The sequence below is a fragment of the Paroedura picta genome, chromosome 1 (genome assembly GCF_049243985.1).
Source record: "Paroedura picta isolate Pp20150507F chromosome 1, Ppicta_v3.0, whole genome shotgun sequence".
NCBI lineage: Eukaryota > Metazoa > Chordata > Lepidosauria > Squamata > Gekkonidae > Paroedura > Paroedura picta.
In genome coordinates, this window is record NC_135369.1 from 3,701,661 (window position 1) to 3,724,822 (window position 23,162).

General features: G+C 55.3%; 1 protein-coding gene and 1 non-coding gene across 2 annotated transcripts; one reads left to right on the plus strand and one right to left on the minus strand.

Annotated features, from left to right (window-relative positions):
• Positions 1–389: 389 nt before the first annotated feature.
• Positions 390–23,162, plus strand: GOLPH3L (golgi phosphoprotein 3 like). The gene is made up of 5 exons (XM_077320170.1): positions 390–548; positions 6,472–6,670; positions 19,966–20,097; positions 20,191–20,305; positions 22,166–23,162. Exons 2-5 carry the CDS (start codon positions 6,488–6,490, stop codon positions 22,591–22,593), a joined length of 858 nt encoding a protein of 285 aa, XP_077176285.1. The 5' UTR covers positions 390–548; positions 6,472–6,487; the 3' UTR covers positions 22,594–23,162.
• On the minus strand, positions 3,681–3,749 carry TRNAA-UGC (transfer RNA alanine (anticodon UGC)). Its single transcript has one exon. It is a non-coding gene; the product is annotated as a tRNA-Ala (tRNA).

Here is a 23,162-nt window from a genome sequence, read left to right on the forward strand (position 1 = left end):
ACTTCCGTGCGAGCGAAGCCAGGGAGGGTTACTCCCAAGTAAACAGACGCACGCTCCACCCACCCTTCCCTTTCCCTCCCTGCAAACAAAGCCCAGGTCCCCACCGCATGCCCGGATTCCTACATTTCCCAGCGGCCCCCCGCCTCCCGCGCACGCCCATTAGCGCCCGGGCCAGGTGGAGAGCCACTCTCCCGCTCCCCATTGGCTGCGCCCGCCGTCCACCAAGTCCGTCCAATCCCGCCCTTCGGGATGAATCCCTCGCCTCCTAGAGGCAAGTTTGGCTGCGGCCACACAGCCCCGCCTCCTCGGGGATTCTATTGGAGAAGCGCCTTCCGAGCCGGCCTCTGGTTGGTCCGCTGGGGAAGCGGCAGGGTAGGGTTTCCCAGGGAAACCAGGAAGCCCCAATGGGGCTGGTGTTGTGATACTTTCTTGTCCCCGCCTCCTTCCTTGGCTACTTGAACCAGGAAGTGAAGTTGGGGCTGCTGGAGCCTTCAGAGGAGGAAGCCCAGCTCAGGTGTCTGAGCAGCAGGAGGGGGAGGCCAGGACAGGTGAGCCTGCAGGGAGGGGGGGAGGACAGGTGAGCCTGCGGGGAGGGGGGAGAGACCAGGACAGGTGAGTCTACGGGGGGGGGGGAGGACAGGTGAGTCTGCAGAGGGGGAGAAGGACAGGTGAGTCTGCAAGGGGGGAAGACCAGGACAGGTGAGTCTGCAGGGGGGGTCAGCAACATGGGTTGAGTCCTGCATCGACATTTAATGTGCAAATGCTGGGCGGGGGGTGCGTCATCTCCCCACTGCAGCCCCCTCCCCCCCACTGCTGCCCCCTCCCTGCCTTCCGCTAGCCTGGCCATCATGGCTTTCCTGGGAATGACGTGCCAAAGGGGCGCTCAGCTGCCAGGTTGGCCTGTGGAACTCCCTGCTGCAAGGTTAGAGGGCCTTTAAAGGGACCTGGGACAGGTTTTGCAGAGAGGTGGGGGTGCCTACTGTTGGTTGTCAGCCCGGGGAAGAGGAGGAGCATTCTTGATGCGGAGGCAAAAGGCCCGGGATGGTCAGCAGGGGAGGGTGGGGGGTTGCCTGCCGGTCCTCTCTGGGGCTCCTGGCTTGTTGTTTTTGGAAGCAGGACCCTGGGCCAGGTGGGTTTGGGCCCCTGTGTGCCACAGGGTGTGTGTCTGGGTAGGCTGTTGACCTGGCCCAACGTAGGTTCTGACTGCCGGCCTGATCTGGTGCAGCTGCTCTGATTTGGGCTTTCTCCAATGCGTTGCTCCCAAGGAGAGACTCTTGGCTCGGGTGCCCGTCTCTGCCTCTTGGTCTAACTGGCTTTCCTCCTGTGGCTTTACCAGCTGCCGTTTGCAATGCAGAACAAAAGATCCTTGCAGCTTCCTCTCCCCCCGCCTTGTTAATTTGCCATGCTTGAAAAAGGCTGCTAAATATGGGCCTGCCAGAGGCAAACGAGCACCACCCAGACAGGAAAATTGGCACCCTGGAGGGTGGCAGGAAATCTCCCCTACATGGGCGGAGAGCCGTAGCTTAGAGTTTGGATTTGGTGCTCCTATTTTCCAGGCTGTGAAATTCCCCCCTCTGGGCCAGGGAAAACAACGTATGCAAATATGTGTAGTTGCTATCCTGGTTTGCTCAGCAGTAAACCCACACAGGTGAATTTATCTCATCTCACACCTAAATAAGTACATAGACTGCCCTCCCCCCCTTGTCTCTAGTTCTTAGAGCACGTGTTCTCACAGTGACACGTCTTGGTGGTAGCTGTTAAAGGAACGTGGATTTTAAAAGGCAGGACTTGGATTTCGCAGCGGGTTGGTGATGATGGAAAAGTGTGGCCTTATTGTGCTTTTTTGCCAAATCTGCTTTTTAAATCATTCCTACGGCTACCATTATTACTAATATACTACCGTTCTACAACGTTTATTGTTATCACTATATTGTTGTGATTGTTATCACCGCATTACTATTAACTGCGTTATTTGCATTGTTCCCGTTTCCTGTCAACCACCCTGACCCTTCGGGGAGGGTGGTATATAAATAAAGTAAATAAATAATAACTTCATTTAGAGCTGAAAGTTTCAGTGGCACCCTGAAGAAGTTTCATTCTGGGTTTAAGCTTTTCACGTGTATGCATTTCATGCGCATGCACGCTTTATCAGGTAGAGCAGAATTTGAGTCCAGTGGCATCTTTAGCACCAACAGAATTGAATTCTGGGGATAAGCATGCACACTTCTTGAGTCACGTGGCACCTTGAAGATCTACCGAGTTTAATTAAGGGCATAAGTTTTCATGCGCCTGCAGGTTTGTGCAGAAACCTAAACTGGGATTGCAGTGTAAAAATGCACTACAACCAATTGCTGTGGTTTATTTTCTGTGAAAGAACACGTGCATAATTTTATGGTTGGGGGGCCACCACAACATGAGGAACTGCATTCAAGGGTTCTGGCATTAGTAAGGTTGAGAACCACTGATCTAGCTGTAAACCCGTTTCGTGGTTGACCTTTCTCAGAAGTTATTTATAGTAGATTTTCCAAAGAAATAACTTCCCTTTCGTTTACAACTCAGCTTTTACCCAAGAAGCAAGCCGGTCCCTTAACGCTTCCTCAGTCAGTTACAAAACCTTCTGTCCTAATGCAGCCTGGTTAAATGTGGGCGAAATGCTTGTGCAGGCACATGAAAGCTCAGAATAAAATGTTGTGGCTTTTCAAGGTGCCACTTGACTCAAACTTGGTTCTGTCGCTTCAGACCAACGTGGCTCCTCACCTGAATCTTCCTGCCTAGTTCTCCTTTCTCGCTGAAGCTTCAGGCGGGTTACGGAAGAAGAAAAACAGATAGGAAACTGTTTCAATCCGTGAGCAATCCGGTGAGGCTAGGATTACGGAAGTGGGAGTAATGCCAGCAGAAAGCCTGTTTTCTGGCAGCAAAATTCGGCACGGTTTGACCTGCTGCCTCACACACAAGAGCTTGCAAAGCTGGAAGGCAGTTCCTGGCAGCGTGGAGGGCCGATCTGTACGATGAGCTTGGAAACAGAGCAGGCTCTCTCAACCAGGGTTTCGCTACAGTCCTGGAAGGGTTTATTTATATTTAGTTGGAAGGGACCTCCTGGGTCATCTAGTCCAACCCCCTGTATTGAAATTTCTTAAACAATTATCTGGTGATATGACTAGACACAGTCATGTCAACCTGCCCCGATGGTGGGCCCGGAGGGGGTGGGAAGGGGAGGGGCCCCATGTCCACGGCTCTGCTTCCCAACCCTCTTCTGCATATTCTGCCACTTCTGGGGTTTCTCAAAGCCTGAAGAACGTTTCAGGGGATTCTCAGCGGTGAAAAAGTCGAGAAAGTCTGCAATTGATTATCGGATGATTCGCCCTGGAGATTCAGAAATGCCACATAGTTCGTAGAGGCGCTGTGAGCATACTTATTTTATCTGTACCCCCATGGCTCCCCAGTTCTTCTCCTCTTTTTTTAGGTAGGTCAGGTTGAGAGTACATGACTGGCCTGAAGGTCACCCAGGAGGATTCCATGGCAGAGCAGGGATTCGAACCTGGGTTTCCCGATCCTAGTCTGACCCTCTCTAGCCATTACACTACATGGGCTCTTACATACACCTGCCTTGTACTCAGCTGGGTCTGCCAAGGTCTCAGGGAGGAGTCTTTCACGCTACCTGTTACCAGATCCTTTTAAACTGTTGCAACCAGGGATCGAACCAGGGACCTTCTGCATGCAAAGCAGATGCTCCACCACTGAGCCATGGCCCTCCTGACACTGGGTCCATCAAAGTCAGTGCTGAGTGCTTAGACTGGCAGCTGCTGTCCAAGGTCTCAGGTTTTCCACACCACCTCCTGCCTGGTCTTTTTTAGCTGGAGATGCCGGGGATTGAACCGGGGATCTTGGGTATGCTGAGCAGATGCTCTGCCAGTGTGCCATAGCTCCTCCTCACCTTTGGCGCATCCAGGTCAGTATTGTCTGCTCCAATTGGCAGCTGCTCTCCAGAGTCTTCAGCAGAAGTCTGTTTTAACTGGAGATGCCGGGGATTGAACCTGGGACCTGCTGCACGCCAGGCAGATGCTCTACCATTAAGCCATGGCCACTCACTAAAACATGAAGCTGTACATTGAACTAGTCTCCTGGTCCGTCCAGGTCAGAATTGTCTACTCTAACTGGCAGCCGCTCTCCAGGGTCTTCAGGCAGGCAACTTTCCCATCCCCTCCTGCCTGGTCTTTCCTCACTTGGAGATGCCAGAAATTGAATCTGGGTCCTTCTACATTCCAAGCAGAGGCTCTGCCCCTGAGTCACCTCTCAAATAATCACGGTGCTGTTATGGGGGTGGGGAGTGGGTTTGAAAAGAATAAGTGGAAGGCTTGTCCACGCTTCCGTCCACGCGGACCTACTGTGGCTCCTTTTTGTGACTTTGGGCGTGATGCACTTTGTGGTACGTCAGAGAGAGCCGGATTCCTCTCAGTTTGCACAGGCTGTCCTGGCCCAGAAGGGAGAGTTTTCCGCACGCAAAGAGTGCGTTTACAGCCAACACCTGTGACCCTTTTGGGTAATGTTTAATCCGACGGCCGAACCAGGCGTGGGCTGAGGGAGGCTTTGTGTCCAGCACTTCCTGTGCACTCCTACATCTGTCCCCTGGAGACTGCTGGCCCCCGGCTTGCCGGTGGCGGCTTCTAAGCTGGCGAGCCCTAATTTCCTCCTCCTCCTCCTCCCCATGTAGCCAGCTGGGTGCTCCTGGGCTAGTCACAGTCCTCATTAAGTTTTTTTCATTGAGCAGTTCTCTCAGAGCTCCCTCAGCCTTACCTACATCACAGGCTCTGCGCCTGCTTGTGTGCGCCACCCTGCACGCCGCCACCAACGCCACCCCTCCTTCCTGCGCTGCGGTGCGGGCCGCCTCGGGCTTTGGTGAGCACTGAGGTGGCCGAACCGTGCCGAAGTGCTCACCCCTAGTTGGATCTGAGCCCTGGAAGTTAATGCTTTAAAAATACTCATGTAAGGATTTGAAAAGTATGGTAGAGCCCTGACCTAGGTGTAGAAAACAAAGGCATTTAGGAATTTTAAATCCCACAAATCTGTCCAGCCTAGCCTGGTATTAATGCTGTTTTATACCCAGAGTTAAACTTTGCTGGTCTTGAAGCCGCCGCAGGGCTCAGATGTTGTATGCTGATTTGCTGCTCTTCCCAGGTCTTGCCAACTGCTTGAATCCCATTTTACCTGTTTTTACCTGTTTCTTGACTTTTTTTACCATTGAGAAACCCCTGCAACATTATCCAGGCCTCAAGAAACCCCAGAAATGGCACGATCGTGCAGAATATGGTTGGGAAGCAGAGCTGTGCACATGCCCACCCAAAAGCCCTCCCTTCCCACCCCCTCCAAGCCCATCATTGGCCATTTGGGGAGGGGTGGGTTCTCTCTCTCTCTCTCCGCCCCCATTGCATTCAGGTATACAACAAGGCGCTAGATTGGGGGTGGGTGGGGTGGATAGCCTCTCCCTTCCCCAGAACCTGGAAAGGCCTCAGACTCCCGGGCAGGGAACTCACTGGCAGAGGCAGCTTTCACATGGCAGGGATCTGCAGCCTCCGAGCCTCAGAGAGAAGTGGAAGGAGGAGGGGGTGGTCAGGGGTGGGGGACGGAGGGTGATTGGCTGGCCGGTGGGCAGGCAGGAAAGCCCTGAGTGGGTGTTAAGCGCTGAGTGGCACTTAAGCCATGAGACCTGTTTGCTAATTTGCCACTATTCACAGGTCTCACCAACTGCTTTAATACAATACCTTGGGGTTTCTTGATGGCTCTGGTATATGTGTGTGTGTGTGTGTGTGTGTGTGTGTGTGTGGATAGATAGATAGATAGATAGATAGATAGATAGATAGATAGATAGATAGATAGATAGATAGATAGATAGATGATAGATAGATAGATAATATTTCTGGTAAGGCCTTGGAGGAGGAGCTGGTCTCACAGCTTAAGTGCCACTCAGCGCTTAACACCCACTCAGGGCAGCTGTCCCGCCTCCAGCCAGCTTGCCTGTTTGTCCTGCGGCCAACCAATCGCCTTCCGTCCCCCGTCCCTAACCACCCCCCCTCCTCCCATTTCCCTCGGAGGCTCGGAGGCTGCAGAGCAAGCTGTCCCTGCCGGTGAGTTCCCTAACAGCTGCCTGCAGTTTTTCCAGGTCCTAGGAGGAGGCCATCTTCCACCCCCCCCCCCCCCCAATCTAGTGCCAGTTGTATTACTGAATGTAATGAGCTTGGCCCCTAGTAATTAAGACCAAAATTTGGTGCCACTGGACTCTTATCCAGTTGTTTTCTACATTTTTCAAGCTGTCCGATTAGCCTAGGTTTGAGAGGACATTAAAACCGCATTGGTTTCAGTTTTGCCCGAACTTCCCGGCTGCCCCACTCCCCAACGACATCCAGGTTTCCGGAAAGGGTGCGTCTCCACCCGACTCCGGTTGTGAGTGAAGTCTGAGGTGTGTTTTGCTCGTAGCTGCAGCGGGGAGGCCATGACGACGCTCACTCACCGGGCGCGGCGGGCGGAGGTCGGCCGGAGCGCCGACAAGCGGCCAGAAGGCGAGGAGGACCCCCAGCTAGACGGGCAGCCGGACGACGGGGACGCTGGCGACTCCAAAGACATCCGCCTCACCCTCATGGAGGAGGTTCTTCTGCTGGGCTTGAAGGATAAGGAGGTACGGGAACGTTGGGAGCTGCTCGCCTAGCGCGTGGCCCGGATGAGCGCCAAGCGCCTTGAAATCTCTCTTCTCTTCCTGGTTTCTTTGGTTTTCTAAGCTCTCAGTCCCCCCGACCTGGAGGGCCCAGGCTGGCCAGATCTCCTTATAGCTCCTAAGCTAAGCAGGGTCAGCCCTGGCCTGTAGCTGGATGGCAGTCCAGGGGTTGCTGTGCAGAGGCAGGCAATGGCAGAATCTGTTCGTATCTTGCTTTGTCCTGGACCGACCACCCCGTCCTGATCTCAATAGACCTGAGAGGTAGGGTTGGCCCAGGTTTGTATCTGCATGGGAGGCCCCCCAGGAAGTCCAGGGTCGCTGCGCAGAGGCAGGCCATGGCAAACCTATCCCAGCAAGTTTCCAATATTTCAGTATTTATCCAACTCAAAGTTGTAGCGTAAACTCTCTATTCCTATAACACCGGCCTCCAGTTTGCAGGGATGGGAGAGCTTTGTCAAGAGAGCTCTGCCCACAGTTTGTCTGCGAATGCTGAAATATTAGGAACTTGCTAAGATGTTGTTGTTGTTAGGTGCAAAGTCCAATCCATCGCGACCCCCTGGACAATGATCCTCCAGGCCTCCCTGTCCTCTCCCATTCCCCGGAGTCCATTTAAGTTTGCACCTACTGCTTCAGTGACTCCATCCAGCCACCTCATTCTCTGTCGTCCCCTTCTTCTTTTGCCCTCGATCGCTCCCAGCATTAGGCTCTTCTCCAGGGAGTCCTTCCTTCTCATGAGGTGGCCAAAGTATTTGAGTTTCATCTTCAGGATCTAGCCTTCTAAGGAGCAGTCAGGGCTGATCTCCTCTAGGACTGACCGGTTTGTTCGCCTTGCAGTCCAAGGGACTCGCAAGAGTCTTCTCCAGCACCAGAGTTCAAAAGCCGCAATTCTTTGACGCTCGGCCTTCCTTATGGTCCAACTTTCGCAGCCATACATTGCAACTGGGAAGACCATAGCCTTGACTAAATGCACTTTTGTTGGCAGGGCGATGTCTCTGCTTTTTAGGATGCTGTCAAGATTTGCCATAGCTTTCCTCCCCAGGAGCAAGCGTCTCTTAATTTCTTTGCTGCAGTCCCCATCTGCAGTGATCCTGGAGCCCAGGAAAATAAAATCTGTCACTACCTCCATTTCCTCCCCATCTATTTGCCAGGAATTGAGAGGGCCGGATGCTAGGATACGTTTCACCATCATTGGAGGAAACAACCACGGATGAAAATTCAACATTGAAAACGGCACGGATCTAGAGTCCGTTTTGGTTGCTTCATTAATCATTAAAACCCAACACATTTTGATGTTGGATTCAAGATCTTATGAAGGAGTATTGTATAAATATGATACTATATACAGATTTTGATAGCCTGGGACAGGTTCTCTCTTTTTTTCGTGTTGTGGATGAATTGCCTACTGTCTTGAGAAGGCCGGGGATCCCTGGATGGATGTAGGCAGCTTATTTAATTTTATAAGTATGTATTATCTGATTTATAGACCGCCACAATTTCCAACATGCACAAACAGGCAGCTTAAGGCGCAAAATAAATCTCGGGATTGAACAGGCAAGGAACGGCTTCTCTTGCTTCGAAAAGAAAGCCAGGAGGCAAATCCCTCCTCCCCTCGCAAGCTCGGAGACTGGCAGCAAATAGGCCGGTGACTTTTAACCGGATAACTAGACGTTCGCTTTTGGGTGGGACACGAGAAAGCATCAAAGGCCTGTTCGCTTTGGGGGAGTGGCCGGAGGGCAGTGAGCGAGTTTTGCAGGCTCTCTTCCTGCAGACTGGGATAGTTCAACGTTTCCTTGCATAGAGTTGACTGTGCCAAGGCCTTCACGGACTCAGACCCGGATGAAGGCAGCCGCCGCGCCACCGGTGACTTCATTCAGAACAGGCAGAGCATGTTCCAAGACCGGCGTCGAACTGGTCTGACCAGTCTTTGTGCTGCATTCATAGTTTTTTCAAATGGGTTTCCTCTCGCAGGTGGCTTTTGTAGGGCCCCGTTAGATTTAGTTCCTGCTGTCACACCCTGCCTTTCTTTGTGTTCAGTGGGGACCCAAGGTCACGGCTTCCTTCTCCCCTCCTCCGTTTTCATCCACACAACAACCCTGCGAGGGAGGATCCAACCTGCCCAAGGTCATCCTCTTGTCTTTGGAGGCTCAGGTCGCGAGGGTAGCCCAACTGGCATTCTTCCAGATTCTCCTGGCGAGGTTACGAGTGCTCTCCCTGGCCCTTCAGGGCCTAGCCACAGTGATCCACAGGACGGTCACCTGAAGGCTAGATTTCTGTAATCCGGTGTATGCTGCCCTGCCCTTGTCCCTGACCCGGAAGGTGCCACTGGTGCAGAATGCGGCTGCCAGGGTTCTCACGAGGCCATCTAGGAGAGCCCAAATTCAGCCTGTATTGGCTGCCGGTGGAATTCCGGATCAGGTTCATGGTCTTGATTTTGACCTTCAGGGGCCATTGATGGTTTGGGCCCAGCGTATCTCAGAGACCGCCCAGCTCTCTATGCCCTCCGCAGAGCTCTTTGCTCTGAGAATTGCAACAGGTTAGTGGTCCCCGGCCCATGGGGGTGTACACCTGGCCTCAACCAGGGCCAGGGCCGTTTTGGTCCTGGCCCCTGCCTGGTGGAATGAGCTCCCGGAAGAGCTGAGGGCATCACAGCTCTGCATGGCCTGCAAGACGGAGCTCTTCCACCAGATGTTTATCTGAGGCCAGGGTGAGGACGATCTGTGCAGCCCCGCCTCCAAACACCTACCTTGAGGCATGGAGCTCGGTTAGACCCATCAAGCTGAACATTGCTACTGGGGTAGGACAGGTTTTTATGACAGACAGCTCTTGTCATTTTATTATTTGTTTATTTATAATTTGTATCCCGCTTCTCTTGACAAAGTCATCTTGAGATGGCTTACAGCAGGGGTAGTCAACCTGTGGTCCTCCAGATGTTCATGGCCTGCAATTCCCACGAGCCCCTGCCAGCGAACGCTGGCAGGGGCTCATGGGAATTGCAGTCCATGAACATCTGGAGGACCACAGGTTGACTACCCCTGGCTTACAGGACCAAACCTAAAACATAAAACCCGTGCCGTTTCAAATCTAAACACCCACAACAATTAATAATATAACCCTTCTCGTTATTCCAGTTGGCTCTGCCCACCTACAGCTGCATTCCTCCTCTGGTATCACTCAGGGCCTCAGATCTACCACTCCAAGCTATCACACTTGTTGTTGTTTTATTGTTCTGTTGTGAACTGCAGCGAGCCAGCTGGCCCAAGAGCAACGGTTAACAAATCCAGTAAATAAATAAAGGTCACCCAGCCAGCTTCCGCAGCAGGTGGGGAATCGAAATTGGATTTCATAGAATCATAGAGTTGGAAGGGGCCATACAGGCCATCTAGTCCCACCCCCTGCTCAACGCAGGATCAGCCCTAAGCATCCTAAAGCATCCAAGAAAAGTGTGTATCCAACCTTTGCTTGAAGACTGCCAGTGAGGGGGAGCTCACCACCTCCTTAGGCAGCCTATTCCACTGCTGAACTACTCTGACTGTGAAAAACCTTTTCCTGATATCTAGCCTATATCGTTGTACTTGAAGTTTAAACCCATTACTGCGTGTCCTTTCCTCTGCAGCCAGCAGAAACAGCATCCTGCCCTCCTCCAAGTGACAACCTTTAAAATACTTAAAGAGGGCTATCATGTCCCCTCTCAACCTCCTTTTCTCCAGGCTGAAAGATTGTGTGAGACAAAGCAGTTTGTTCTTTTTTTTAAAAAGAAGCAGATTAAACCCCCCAAATACGCATGTATTACAGAGTGTACGACAACTATGCATTGAAACCATGGCCGCGTTCTGCCCTTGTCGGGACGAAAAAGGCCAGACTTGGGTTGTAAAGAAAGACTCCTCCTGGCTCCCGGTGACATGAGGAAAGGCAGGAACTAAAAAGCAAATAACAGATCCTGGCTGGTAGGAATTGTTTGCCGAAGAGTCTTACATAAGCTAAGAGTGTTGGGAGCAAATGGGGCGATTCATGCTTTACCACAAGGAAATGAGTTCTGGGTAAGTTGAGGTGTGGCGCAGACGGACACGGCTAACTGGGTGTTTGCACAAGGCAGAGGGCTTCCACATGGCAAACTGCAGCTCCCTCTTGTCCAGCCCTGTTTCAGTTCTCATGAAATGTGTATATCATGAGTTGGAAGGGATCTCCAGGGTCATCTAGTCCAACCCTTGCAGAATGCAGGAAACTCACAATTCCAGGTTGACGAGAAGATCCGTTAACTTGGCTTGTAGTTCTCGTAACATGAACAGGAGCCGTTATGATTGGGGTGATATTCTGGTTCTTAGTGTGGTGTGGTGATTAAGAGTGGCAGCCTATAATCTGGAGAACCTGGTCTGATCCCCCCCACCTACACCACATGCATCCGGGATAAGATCTGCCTAGCTGCTGCTTGAAGACGGCCAGTGAGGGGGAGCTTCCCACCTCCTGAGGAAGCCCATCCCACTGCTGAACTAGACTCCTAGTATCCCAGAGTGGGAAGGGGCCATGCAGGCCATCTAGTCCACCCCCTGCTCAGTGCAGGATCAGCCTCCAGCATCCAGGAGAAGGATCTGTCCAGCCGCTGCTTGAAGACGGCCAGTGAGGGGGAGCTCCCCACCTCCTTAGGCAGCCCCTTCCACTGCTGAACTAGACCCCTAGAATCCTAGAGTGGGAAGGGGCCATGCAGGCCATCCAGTCTCACCCCCTGCTCAGTGCAAGATCAGCCTCCAGCATCCAGGAGAAGGATCTGTCCAGCCGCTGCTTGAAGACGGCCAGTGAGGGGGAGCTCCCCACCTCCTTAGGCAGCCCCTTCCACTGCTGAACTAGACTCCTAGAATCCCAGAGTGGGAAGGGGCCATACAGGCCATCTAGTCCCACCCCCTGCTCAGGGCAGGATCAGCCTCCAGCATCCAGGAGAAGGATCTGTCCAGCCAGTGAGGGGGAGCTCCCCACCTCCTCAGGCAGCCCCTCCCACTGCTGAACTAGACTCTTAGAATCCTAGAGTGGGAAGGGGCCATCCAGGCCATCTAGTCCCACCCCCTGCTCAGTGCAGGATCAGCCTCAAGCATCCAGGAGAAGGACATGTCCTCTCCCCACAAGGATCCGTCCTCTCCCCCTGTGAGGGAGGGGAGGCTGAGAGAGCCCTGATATTCCTGCTTGTTTAGAACAGCTTTCTCAGTGCTGTGTCTAGCCCAAGATCACCCAGCTGGCTGCATGTGGAGGAGAAGTGGGGAATCAAACCCGGTTTGCCAGATTAGAAGGCCACGCTCCTAACCACAACGCCATGCTGGTAGAGAAAAGCGGCATATAAAACCCAAGTCATCTTCTTCAACTTATCTTTAATGTCTACGTTGATCAAATCAAAGGCAGCCACCCTGTCCCCTCTCCACCCCATCTTCTGCAGGCTCAACTCCCCCCAGTCCCCCAGCCTTTCCTCGGGGGGCGGGGGGGTCTGATCCTGTTGGAAGGCCCAAGATGAGATTGGCGGGGTCCGTCAAGGCTGCCAGGGCCCTCCTCTTGCAAGCCCAAGGAGAAACACTCCAGGGGTGCCAGTTGACCTAGCTCTGAATGTCTTATTCGGTATAGAGTATGGAATTCTAAAGGGGCCCCTCGATCTCCCCTGCCCTGCCCTCAACCAAAGACCCAGTGGAAGAACTCCATTTTACAGGCCCTGCGGAACGGCAAAAGCTCTCTCAGGGCCCTCAGCTCTCCTGGGAGCTCATTCCACCAGGTTGGGGCCAGGAGGAAGGTTGACCTTGAAAGACTGCAATCTGGATTTTCAGATAGTTAGGTGGATAGGGAATTGGTTAGAGAACCGCACTCAAAGAGTTGTTGTCAATGGTGTTTCATCAGACTGGAGAGAGGTGAGTAGCGGGGTACCTCAGGGCTCGGTGCTCGGCCCGGTACTTTTTAACATATTTATTAATGATCTAGATGAGGGGGTGGACTTCCTTGCTGACTTCCTTGGATCACCAAATTGTCCTCCAGATGTTTGCAGATCGCTCCCTTTAATATCTGCTCCATTATCTTCCCCACAACAGAGGTCAGACTCACCGGTCTGTAGTTTCCCAGGTCATCCTTCCTCCCTTTTTTGAAGATCGGAATAACGTTTGCTCTCTTCCAGTCCTCTGGGACATCTTCAGTCCTTAAAGAGGTCCCAAAGATGATGGACAAGGGCTGTGCAAGCTATTTATTAAGCTATAATTAAAACGTCGTAAAACCAGCATTTTAACATTGCAGTTTAGAATGTTGTTGTTAGGTGTGAAGTCTGCAGTGATGTTGGAGCCCAGGAAAATAAAATCTGTCACTATCTCCATTTCTTCCCCATCTATTTGCCAGGAACTGAGAGGGCCGGATGCCATGATCTTTGTTTTCTTGTTGAGCTTCAAGCCAACTTTTGCACTCTCCTCCTTCACCCGCATCAACAGGCTCTTTAGTTCCTCTTCACTTTCTGCCATTAGAGTGCAAATCTGAGGTTGATATTTCTCCCTGCAATCTTGATCCCAATTTATGACTCATCTAACCCCGTCTTTCTCAATTTTGAACGAATCAGGGATTCCATGCCCGGTTCTCACTGTTGCTTCTTGACCTGCATATAAGTTTCTCAAGAGACAGATAAGATGCTCTGGTATTCCCATCTCTTCAAGAACTTACCACAATTTGTTGTGCTCTATATTAATTAACGGTAATGACTGGGGAAGGCCCTGGCTGTCGTGGTTCGGTCCTTGGTGGCTTGGGAACCGGACCGAACCCCGCCATCAGAGGCGCCCGCGATCACGGAGGTAGGGCATGGTGATCATAGGCAAGCCGGCAGCTGGGCGCCCCACCCGATCGTTGAGGTGGCAATGGCCGCTAAAGAACCTCAATGTCCCCCTCCACCTTTTGACAAGGGCCCGGAGATGGCCCTTTGTTCCAGGAAAATGGGCCATCAGGAACCCCGGAAAACCTCGCATATGTGCATGAGTCATGATTGTATCAGCATGTTCCCTCCGCAAGTACTGGGTGGGGCAATACAGCCTAAGGAGGTGGGTTTTGTATAAAAGGGAGCTTCCACCTGGAGTTCGGTGGAAGCTCTTACTCCATACCAGCGGACTCCACGTTGCTGAAATAAAGCTTGTTCCTGTTGTATCGTTCACCAGGCCTGGCGTGACGTTTTCTTCAAAGGGGCACCCTGTTTTTTCAGTTAGCAAGCGGGTTCCCGACATCGTAAGAGCTTCCCACCGAACTCCAGGGTCGGCATCGCATCCGAGCGCTTATCGGGACGGATCCAGAGATGGCGTTTTCAAGCAACGGGGCGGTCTCGACCCCCACGAACCCCGGGAACATGAGTTTAATGTCCCCGGGAGATTTCCTCCGAAAATCGGGGGGCCAGGAGCAGCTGTCCGGGACCCCGAGACCCTCGGCAGCGGCGGCCAAGGGAAGGCGCCGGGCCATGGGGTTCCCAAGCACGGCGGGGAGCGCGCCGAGGTCTGGGGGGTTGGCCCCAACCTGGGACACCCAGCTGAGGCAGGCGCTTCGCCCGGTAGGACCTGAGGAATCCCTAGAGGACCTGCGGCGGGCCATGGCGGACTTGGCCAGGCGCTTGCAGGCAGCTGAAGCCCGTGAGCAAGCTCGGGCCGGGCCCGGAGGGACTGGTAATACAACGGCGGAGGGGATCGCGTCGAGTGAGGACGTCTCCAGCGACGAGGACGAGCCCGGCACTGGTGAGCGGGCCCCGGACCCCGACCCGGAGCAGTTTTCAGTCCCGAGTAGGCGAGACGGCCAGCGGAGAGGCGAGACAGCAGAGGATCTCGGGGGAGCGGGTGAGCCGACGGGGCGGCGAGAGCCGGACCAACGCAGGAGCGACGTGCAAGGCAGGGAGCGGCACGGCGTCGTTGGGCAAGTTGGTAGCCGGTGGAGCGGAGCAGGACGAGACGGCGGACGCCGAGAATCCCGGATCCGGAGGGGGTCGGACTACTCTCCAAAACGTTCCCCCCCAGAGCTTAAGGCGCGTTTCGACGGGACGCCGGACGATCTCCCGCAGTTCCTCCTCCACGCGCTGACGCATGCCCGGAGGTATGGAGACCGGTATGAGGACTCCGAGGACTTGGTCTGGGGGGTGGCCTCGTGTCTCCAGGGCAAGGCGGGTCAGTGGTACCTAGGGTTGGCCGAGCGCGGCGACCCGGCAACTCGGGACCTGCAGGACTTCGTGGTCGCGCTCCGCCGACGATTCCAGGACCCCCAGGCTGAGGACAAGGCAAAGAGTCGGATCAAGGGACTTCGACAGGGTACTAGGGGGGTTATGGACTATATAGACATTTTCCGGAGGGAAGCAGGCAAGGTGTTCTCCTGGAACGAGGAGACCCAAATCGAGTACTTCCGGGAGGGCCTTAACCCGAAGCTCAGGGAATGGGCCGTGATCAAGGGGACGGAAGAAGATCTGTCTACACTGGAGGGGTGGTGTTTTGTGGTCGCCAAGCTGGAAGCCAGCCTGGGTTGGGCCGCCGCACCCCCCCGGGAGGCCAAAGGCGGGTCAGCCGAGGCGCCGAGACCGGGCCCCGACAACTCTCGCCCCAAACGACCCCCGAACCCCGAGCGGGAAAGGAGACGCCGGGAAGGTCTGTGCCTGAAATGCGGGGGGTCAGGACATTTCGCAGCAGCGTGCCAACGGCAAGGGGGGGAGGACCGCGGGCTCTCCCAGGGGGGGAGGTGCGACACGCCCCCAGCAGGCACGCCGGGCGGAGGACCTCCGCAACGAACCGGGAAGCGCCCAGGCGACGGAAAACGGCCAGGACCTGCTGTAGACGGCGCCGGGCAGCAGGTCCCGCGGTGCGAGGGAAAACCCCTACAGCATGAGGCGCGACCTCCGAACGTGGTAATTTTAGAGCTCCGGAACCCGGAGAACGGACTAAGTTGGGTGGGGGAGGCTCTTTTGGACTCTGGATGCGACCACAGCATGGTCCACCCCCAGATAGCCCGGGCTTTGGGGCTACCGAAGCGCATTCGGAAGGTTCCCCTGGTTTTCGTCCAGATGGACGGCAGCCCGATTCAGGGGGGACCTTTCGGGGAGGAGGTGGGTCCTATCGCCATCCACATAGGGGACCACCAAGAGCTGCGGTGGCTGATCCAGGTCCCCGTAGCGGGATATCGGGCGGTGTTGGGCCTGGATTGGCTGAAGGAACACAACCCCGTGGTGGACTGGCGGGCGGGGACCCTGAAGTTCGACTTGACGGTGGGTGCACGGCATCGGGTCCCCCACGAGAATTCCAGCCACAAGAGGACGGCGGCGCGTCCCAGGGGAGCGGCGGCGGCGCAGCAGGAGATACCAGAGCCCGAGGTCCCGCCAGAGTACCGAGACCTCGCAGCCGTTTTCAGCGAGCGGGAAGCGGACGAGCTACCCCCACACCGCCGCACGGACTGCGCTATCAACATCCCAGAGGGGGCGGTACTACCCAAAGGGCGCATCTACAAGATGAGTGAGGGTGAGCTCAAGGACCTCCGGGAGTTTTTGGGTAAAAATCTGGCCCGAGGTTTCATCCGGCCCGCTTCCAGTCCCATGGGAGCTCCAGTCTTGTTCGTCCGGAAAAAGGATGGGTCCCGACGGCTGTGCCAGGACTACCGGGGCCTCAACGCCATCGCAGCGGGGAACGCTTACCCCCTCCCGCTGATCCCGGATTTGCTGGCCCGGCTGGGCAAAGGGACTCTGTTCACTAAGCTGGACCTAAGGGAGGCGTACTACCGGGTACGCATCCGGGAGGGGGATGAGTGGAAAACAGCTTTTAACTGTCAATTGGGACAATTCGAATTTAAAGTGATGCCGTTCGGTTTAAGCGGGGCACCTGGGGTTTTCATGAGTCTAATTAATGAGGTGTTGCAGGACCTTCTGTTTCAGGGGGTGGTTGTTTATTTGGATGACGTCCTGATCTACAGCCAAGATCCCCAAGAGCACGTGACCCTGGTGAGGGAGGTGTTAAAGCGCCTGCTGGCAAACCACCTATACGTGAAGCTGGCTAAGTGCGAATTCCACCGTCCCTCCCTGGACTATTTGGGCTACCGCATCTCAGCCCAGGGCATAGCTATGGACCCCGAGAAGGTGCAGGCGGTGCTGGCCTGGGAAAGGCCCCGCACCCGGAAACAGCTACAAAGCTTCCTGGGGTTTGCTAACTTTTTTAGAGGCTTCATCCCCAGATACTCCTCCGTAGTGGCTCCCCTCACGGACTTGCTAGGTACCAAGGGGAGAGGTCCTCGCGCCACGCGGCCCAGCGCAGCGCTCGGCTGGAATGAGAAATCGGAGGCAGCGTTCCTGGCCCTCAAGCAAGCTTTCGCGTCTGAGCCCACGCTACTGCACGTCGACCCAACCCAGCCGATGGTGGTACAAGTCGACGCCAGCGACGCAGCAGCCGGGGCGGTTCTCCTGCAGCGAGACAAGGCGGGACAGCTGAGGCCGGCGGCCTACCTCTCACGAAAATTCGCCGAAACGGAGCGGAACTGGTCTACCTGGGAGAAGGAGGCGTTTGCGATTAAGTTCGCCCTCACCGAATGGCGGCATTGGCTGGAGGAAACAGAGGAGCCGTTCGAGGTCTGGACAGATCACAAGAATCTGGAGGCGCTCCGGCAACCGCGATCCCTGAACGCCAAGCAGATGAGGTGGGCGGAGTTCTTTTCGCGGTACAATTTCAAGCTTGGTCACATCCCCGGCAAAGAGAATTTCCTCGCGGACGCCCTCTCCCGTCTGCCGCATTATGGGGAGGGGTACGCTCCCTGCACCAGGTCCGTGTTTGGTGAGGAGCAGCTGGGACGGGGGGTCGTCACTAGGCGTCGGGCCAGGGAGGAATGGGAGCCCGACCCGGCGACCGCCCCGCTCCGAGACCGCCTAGTGGCAGCCTACGGGACAGACGAGGAGCTGGCTGAGCTCCGGGACTCTTTGATTTTGGACTCCGGTCTCTGGCGGAGGGGGGAGGCTGTCTACGTCCCGGAAGGGCTACGACGGGAAGCCCTCAGCCTCTGCCACGATGCTAAGACCGCCGGGCACTTCGGTTTCGTAAAATCCTGGAAGTTGGCCCGGCGGCGGTTTTGGTGGCCCAGTCTGCGGCGGGACACAAAAGCTTACGTCAGTGGTTGTCCTGTCTGCCTGACCTGCAAGCCGGGGGTTGGCAAGCCGAAAGGTCTGCTGCACCCGCTCGAGGTCCCGACCCGGCCGTGGTCAGTGATCTCCATGGACTTTATAACAGACTTGCCTCCCAGCAAGGGGAAAACGGTGATCTGGGTGGTGGTAGATCTATTTTCCAAACAGGCCCATTTCATTCCTTGCGCCAGTGTCCCCAGTGCTTCACAGTTGGCTCGGATGTTCCTGGATCACGTGTTCCGACTGCACGGGCTGCCGGACAAGGTGATTTCCGATCGGGGCTCACAATTCGTGTCCCGGTTTTGGCAAGCTTTCCTGCGCCTGTTAGACATCGAGCAAGGGCTGAGCTCCGCTTACCACCCCCAGACGGACGGGCAGACCGAGCGGGTTAATCAAGTACTGGAGCAGTACTTGCGGTGTTTCGGTTCCTATCATCAAGACACCTGGGTGCCCCTGCTCCCCCTGGCCGAGTTCGCGTACAACAACGCAGACCACAGCAGCACGGAGATGTCGCCTTTTGCCGTCGTCTACGGGACAGACCTGAGACACTTCCCGGAGCTTGGAGAGGTCCCCGCCCGGGAATCGGCCGACCTTCGCGAGTGGGGGAAGCGTGCCGGGAGCTGCTGGAAGTCGCTGCAGGAGCAGCTCCACAAAGTCAAGGCAGCGCAGAAAGAGGACGCCGACCGGAAGAGACGACCAGCTGAGGAGATCCGACCGGGGGATCGAGTTTACCTTTCCACCCGGAACCTACGGTTGAATTTGCCCAGCAAGAAGCTAGGCCCTCGGTTTTTGGGGCCTTTCGAGGTCTTGGCCCCGATCAACGAAGTTTCGGTCAAGCTCAAGCTCCCCAAGAACCTCCGGCACATCCATCCCGTCTTTCACGTGAGCCTTCTAAAAAAAACTCCGGACGGTGACGTTTGGCACCCCGTGTTTTCCCCGCCAGCGCCCGAGGTCCTGCCGGGGGGGGAGCACCACGAGGTGGCGGATATCCTGGACTCTAGACTCCACAGGGGGAAGTTGCAGTACCTCGTGGAATGGAAGGACTTCGCTTTGGGGGACCGGGAATGGGTCTGGGCAGCGGACGTCCTTGCGCCCCGACTCACTGAACGTTTCCACAAGCGGTATCCTGGCCGTCCCGGGGGGTTGGAGAATGGACCTTTGGGGGGGCAGAATGTCGTGGTTCGGTCCTTGGTGGCTTGGGAACCGGACCGAACCCCGCCATCAGAGGCGCCCGCGATCACGGAGGTAGGGCATGGTGATCATAGGCAAGCCGGCAGCTGGGCGCCCCACCCGATCGTTGAGGTGGCAATGGCCGCTAAAGAACCTCAATGTCCCCCTCCACCTTTTGACAAGGGCCCGGAGATGGCCCTTTGTTCCAGGAAAATGGGCCATCAGGAACCCCGGAAAACCTCGCATATGTGCATGAGTCATGATTGTATCAGCATGTTCCCTCCGCAAGTACTGGGTGGGGCAATACAGCCTAAGGAGGTGGGTTTTGTATAAAAGGGAGCTTCCACCTGGAGTTCGGTGGAAGCTCTTACTCCATACCAGCGGACTCCACGTTGCTGAAATAAAGCTTGTTCCTGTTGTATCGTTCACCAGGCCTGGCGTGACGTTTTCTTCAAAGGGGCACCCTGTTTTTTCAGTTAGCAAGCGGGTTCCCGACACTGGCAAACCACCCCGTATTGAGTCTGCCATGAAAACGCTGGAGGGCGTCACCCCAAGGGTCAGACATGACTCAGTGCTTGCACAGGGGATACCTTTACCTTATATTAATTAAACTACAACAGCATCATTTATTAAGCTATAATTATGACGTTAGAGTTGCTTTAATCAAAGACAGGCCTAAACAAAACTTTGGCTAAAGATTGAAAGCGGGTGGGGGAACTGCACCTCTCTGGAGCAGAAGCGTGGGGCTGCCACCAAAAAGCCCCCGTCTTGCGTGCCCCCACACCATGAGCTTATTTGGTCAGCGGAACAATCAGGAACTCTATGATTCCAGCTCTATGATTCTATGGGTGCTGTTAATTCCTGGGCAGGGGCATTGATAGCTTGGCTTTGCTCTTCTTGGCTCCTGGCCCTTTAGCGCACCGATGCCGTCTCCCCCTCACCTCCGTCCCCGTCTTCCGTTTCTCCTCAGGGCTACACGTCGTTTTGGAACGACTGCATCTCCTCGGGCCTGCGTGGCGGCATCCTCATCGAGCTGGCCATGAGGGGGAGGATACAGCTGGAGCCGCAAACCCTGAGGAAAAAGCGGCTGCTGGACCGCAAGGTGAGGGGGGTCGGGGGTTTACGAAAGACGCCCCTCCCCTTGGGTTGGCCGGCGGGGCCAAAGCGTCTCTCTCTTCCCTGCTCTGCCTTCCAGGTCCTCCTCAAATCAGACACCCCCACCGGGGACGTGCTCCTGGACGAGACGCTCCGGCACCTCAAAGCCACGGAACCCGCTGAGACGGTGCAGACTTGGATCGAGCTGCTGACGGGTAAGCGGGAGGGCGGTTCCCTCTGCGGGTTCTAGAGCCCTCCTGGCCGGGCACCTGAGGGGCGCCTTTGTGCCTGTAATTCCTCTTTGCATGATGCCAGCATGAAGTTGCCTTACACTGAAGCAGACCCCGGGGTCTGTATTGTCTGCTCTGGTTGGCAGCTGCTCTCCAGGGTCTCAGGCAGAGAAAGGTCTTCCCCATCCCCTCCTGCCTGGTAATTTCAGCTGGAGATGCTGCCTGGGATTGAACCGGGGACCTCCTGCCTGCCAAGCAGAGGCTCTTCCCCTGAGCTCTGGCCCCTCCCCAGGGCTCTCCAGGGTCTCAGGCAGAGAAAGGTCTTCCCCATCCCCTCCTGCCTGGTCCTTTCAGCTGGAGATGCTGCCTGGGATTGAACCGGGGCCCTCCTGCCTGCCCAGCAGAGGCTCTTCCCCTGAGCTCTGGCCCCTCCCCAGGGCTCTCCAGGGTCTCAGGCAGAGAAAGGTCTTCCCCATCCCCTCCTGCCTGGTCCTTTCAGCTGGAGATGCTGCCTGGGATTGAACCGGGGACCTCCTGCCTGCCAAGCAGAGGCTCTGCCCCTGAGCTCTGGCCCCTCCCCAGAACCGGGGACCTCCTGCCTGCCCAGCAGAGGCTCTGCCCCTGAGCTCTGGCCCCTCCCCAGGGTGAGACAGGAAGAGGAACAGGTAGATGAGGCAGGCCCGGTGGGCAGAGAAAGTAAAGAAAGAAGGACTTCTCTCCCTTTCTCGCAATCCTCGTGGGCCTGCCATGATATTGATGAGCAGGAGGCTTTGAACAGATCGAAGGAGATCCCTCTTCACCCATGGGGTCATGAACCCCTGGAATTCATTGACACGGGAAGTGGTGGTAGGCACATGCATAGACAGCTTCAAGACGGGAGTGGGTAAAAACATGGAGCAGAGTTCCACCACTGGCTATTAGCCACAAGGTATGGATGTGACACTCTGAGGCAGTGTCGTCTTGTTTCTTGGGGGGCATCTGGAGTTCTGCCTCTGTTGATGGACCTCCTGATGGCCTCTGGGCTTTGGCCACTGAGTGGCACAGAGTGTTGGACTGGAGGGGCCATTGGCCTGATCCAACATGGCTTCTCTTATGTCTGGGGCAGTGATGCTCTGTCTCCTTGTTGAGCCACAGTGGGAGGGCTTCTGGAGTTCTGGCTCCACTTGTGGACCTTCTGATGGCCCCTGGGTTTGGTCACTGCGTGACACAGAGTGTTGGACTGGAGGGACCATTAGCCTGATCCAACATCGCTTCTCTTATCTGACAAGAGGTGGATAGAATTAGTATCTGTCCCCTTCCTCTATAGATCTTTGGGAATATGTAGATAGAATTTCTCCCCCCGTTCCCACCCTCACTCACACTCCCTACCAGTTCCGTAGGAGGATAAAGAAGAAGCAGAAGAGCTGCTTTTGATGCCCCACTTTTCACTACCCCAAGGGTGTCTCGAATTGGCTTTCAACTGCCTTCCCTACCTCTCCCCACAGCAGACACCCTGTGAGGTAAGTGAGGCTGAGGGAGCCCTCAGAGAACTGCTCTGAGAATAGCTTTAACAGGACTGTGACTAGCCCAAGATCCTACTTTGCACCAAGCTGTCTGCACATGGAGGAGGAGCGGGGAATTGAACCCGGTTTCCCCAGATTAAAAGCGGCCTCTCTTAACCACTACAGCAAGTTGTCTCTTGGGTGGCCAGGTGCATCCCCACTTGGTTTTGTGCTCACAGCAGGAAGCTCACTCATGATGGCATATGAATGATGTGTTTTGGGGGGTGGGCAGCCAAGGGGATCGCTCCCTAATGTTTGCCGGGTACGGAGAAATTTGCCGCTCACTAAACCCGCTCTCCCGTAGGAGAAACCTGGAACCCCTTCAAGCTCCAGTACCAGCTGCGCAACGTACGGGAGAGGATCGCCAAGAACCTGGTGGAGAAGGGGATCCTGACCACGGAGAAGCAGAACTTCCTCCTCTTTGACATGACCACCCACCCAGTGACGAACACGACCGAGAAGCAGCGCCTGGTCAAGAAGCTCCAGGAGAGCGTCTTGGACCGGTGGGTCAACGACCCCCACCGCATGGACAAGAGGACCTTGGCTCTACTGGTGTTGGCCCACGCCTCCGACGTGCTGGAGAACGTCTTCACCAGCCTGGCTGACGAAAAATACGACATTGCGATGAACCGGTCCAAGGACTTGCTGGACAGAGAGCCCGAGGTCGAAGCGGCCAAGACGGGCAGCGTGGAGATGATATGGGCCGTCCTGGCCGCTTTCAACAAGTCTTAAACCCTCCCAAGCGGACTTCCGCCTTTCCCCTCTAGGAATGAGACCTCTCGCTCTATGGAATCTTCCCATGCTGCACAGCGACAGCCGTCGGGGACTACTTCCTGCCACGCCCACCCCTCCCCCCATCTCCAGACATTGGGTGTGGTGGAGAATGTCTTCTCTTGGAATGCCGATATCTTCACCGCTGTTTCCTCCAGTTTGGGGACTGTTGGATTAGAAGGAGCAAAGAAATCTGTATCCATTTTTTCTCCCTTCCCCTCCCCATCCCCATCGCCCCCGGTCCCAGCCCCGTAATTTTTTCGTCCCCCCCCCCGAAAAAAAAAAACTAAATGAAGGCCTGTGTCTGATCGAACTGAATTGAGATGCGTCTCTTATTTTTTTTTATTTCAAACTCTCTTCTTTTCCCATGTTTTTAGGAAGGATGGAATTGTGCCGTGCATTTTTCGTTTTGTTTTTAATTTCGCCTCCTGTTTTGGTCCTGTCTCGTTTTCGGTCTGAGCGGTTCCCATTCGGCTCTGCTCTCCCGTGTGTTCGTTTGCGAAAGTTCATTACAGCACAACTTCTATGCA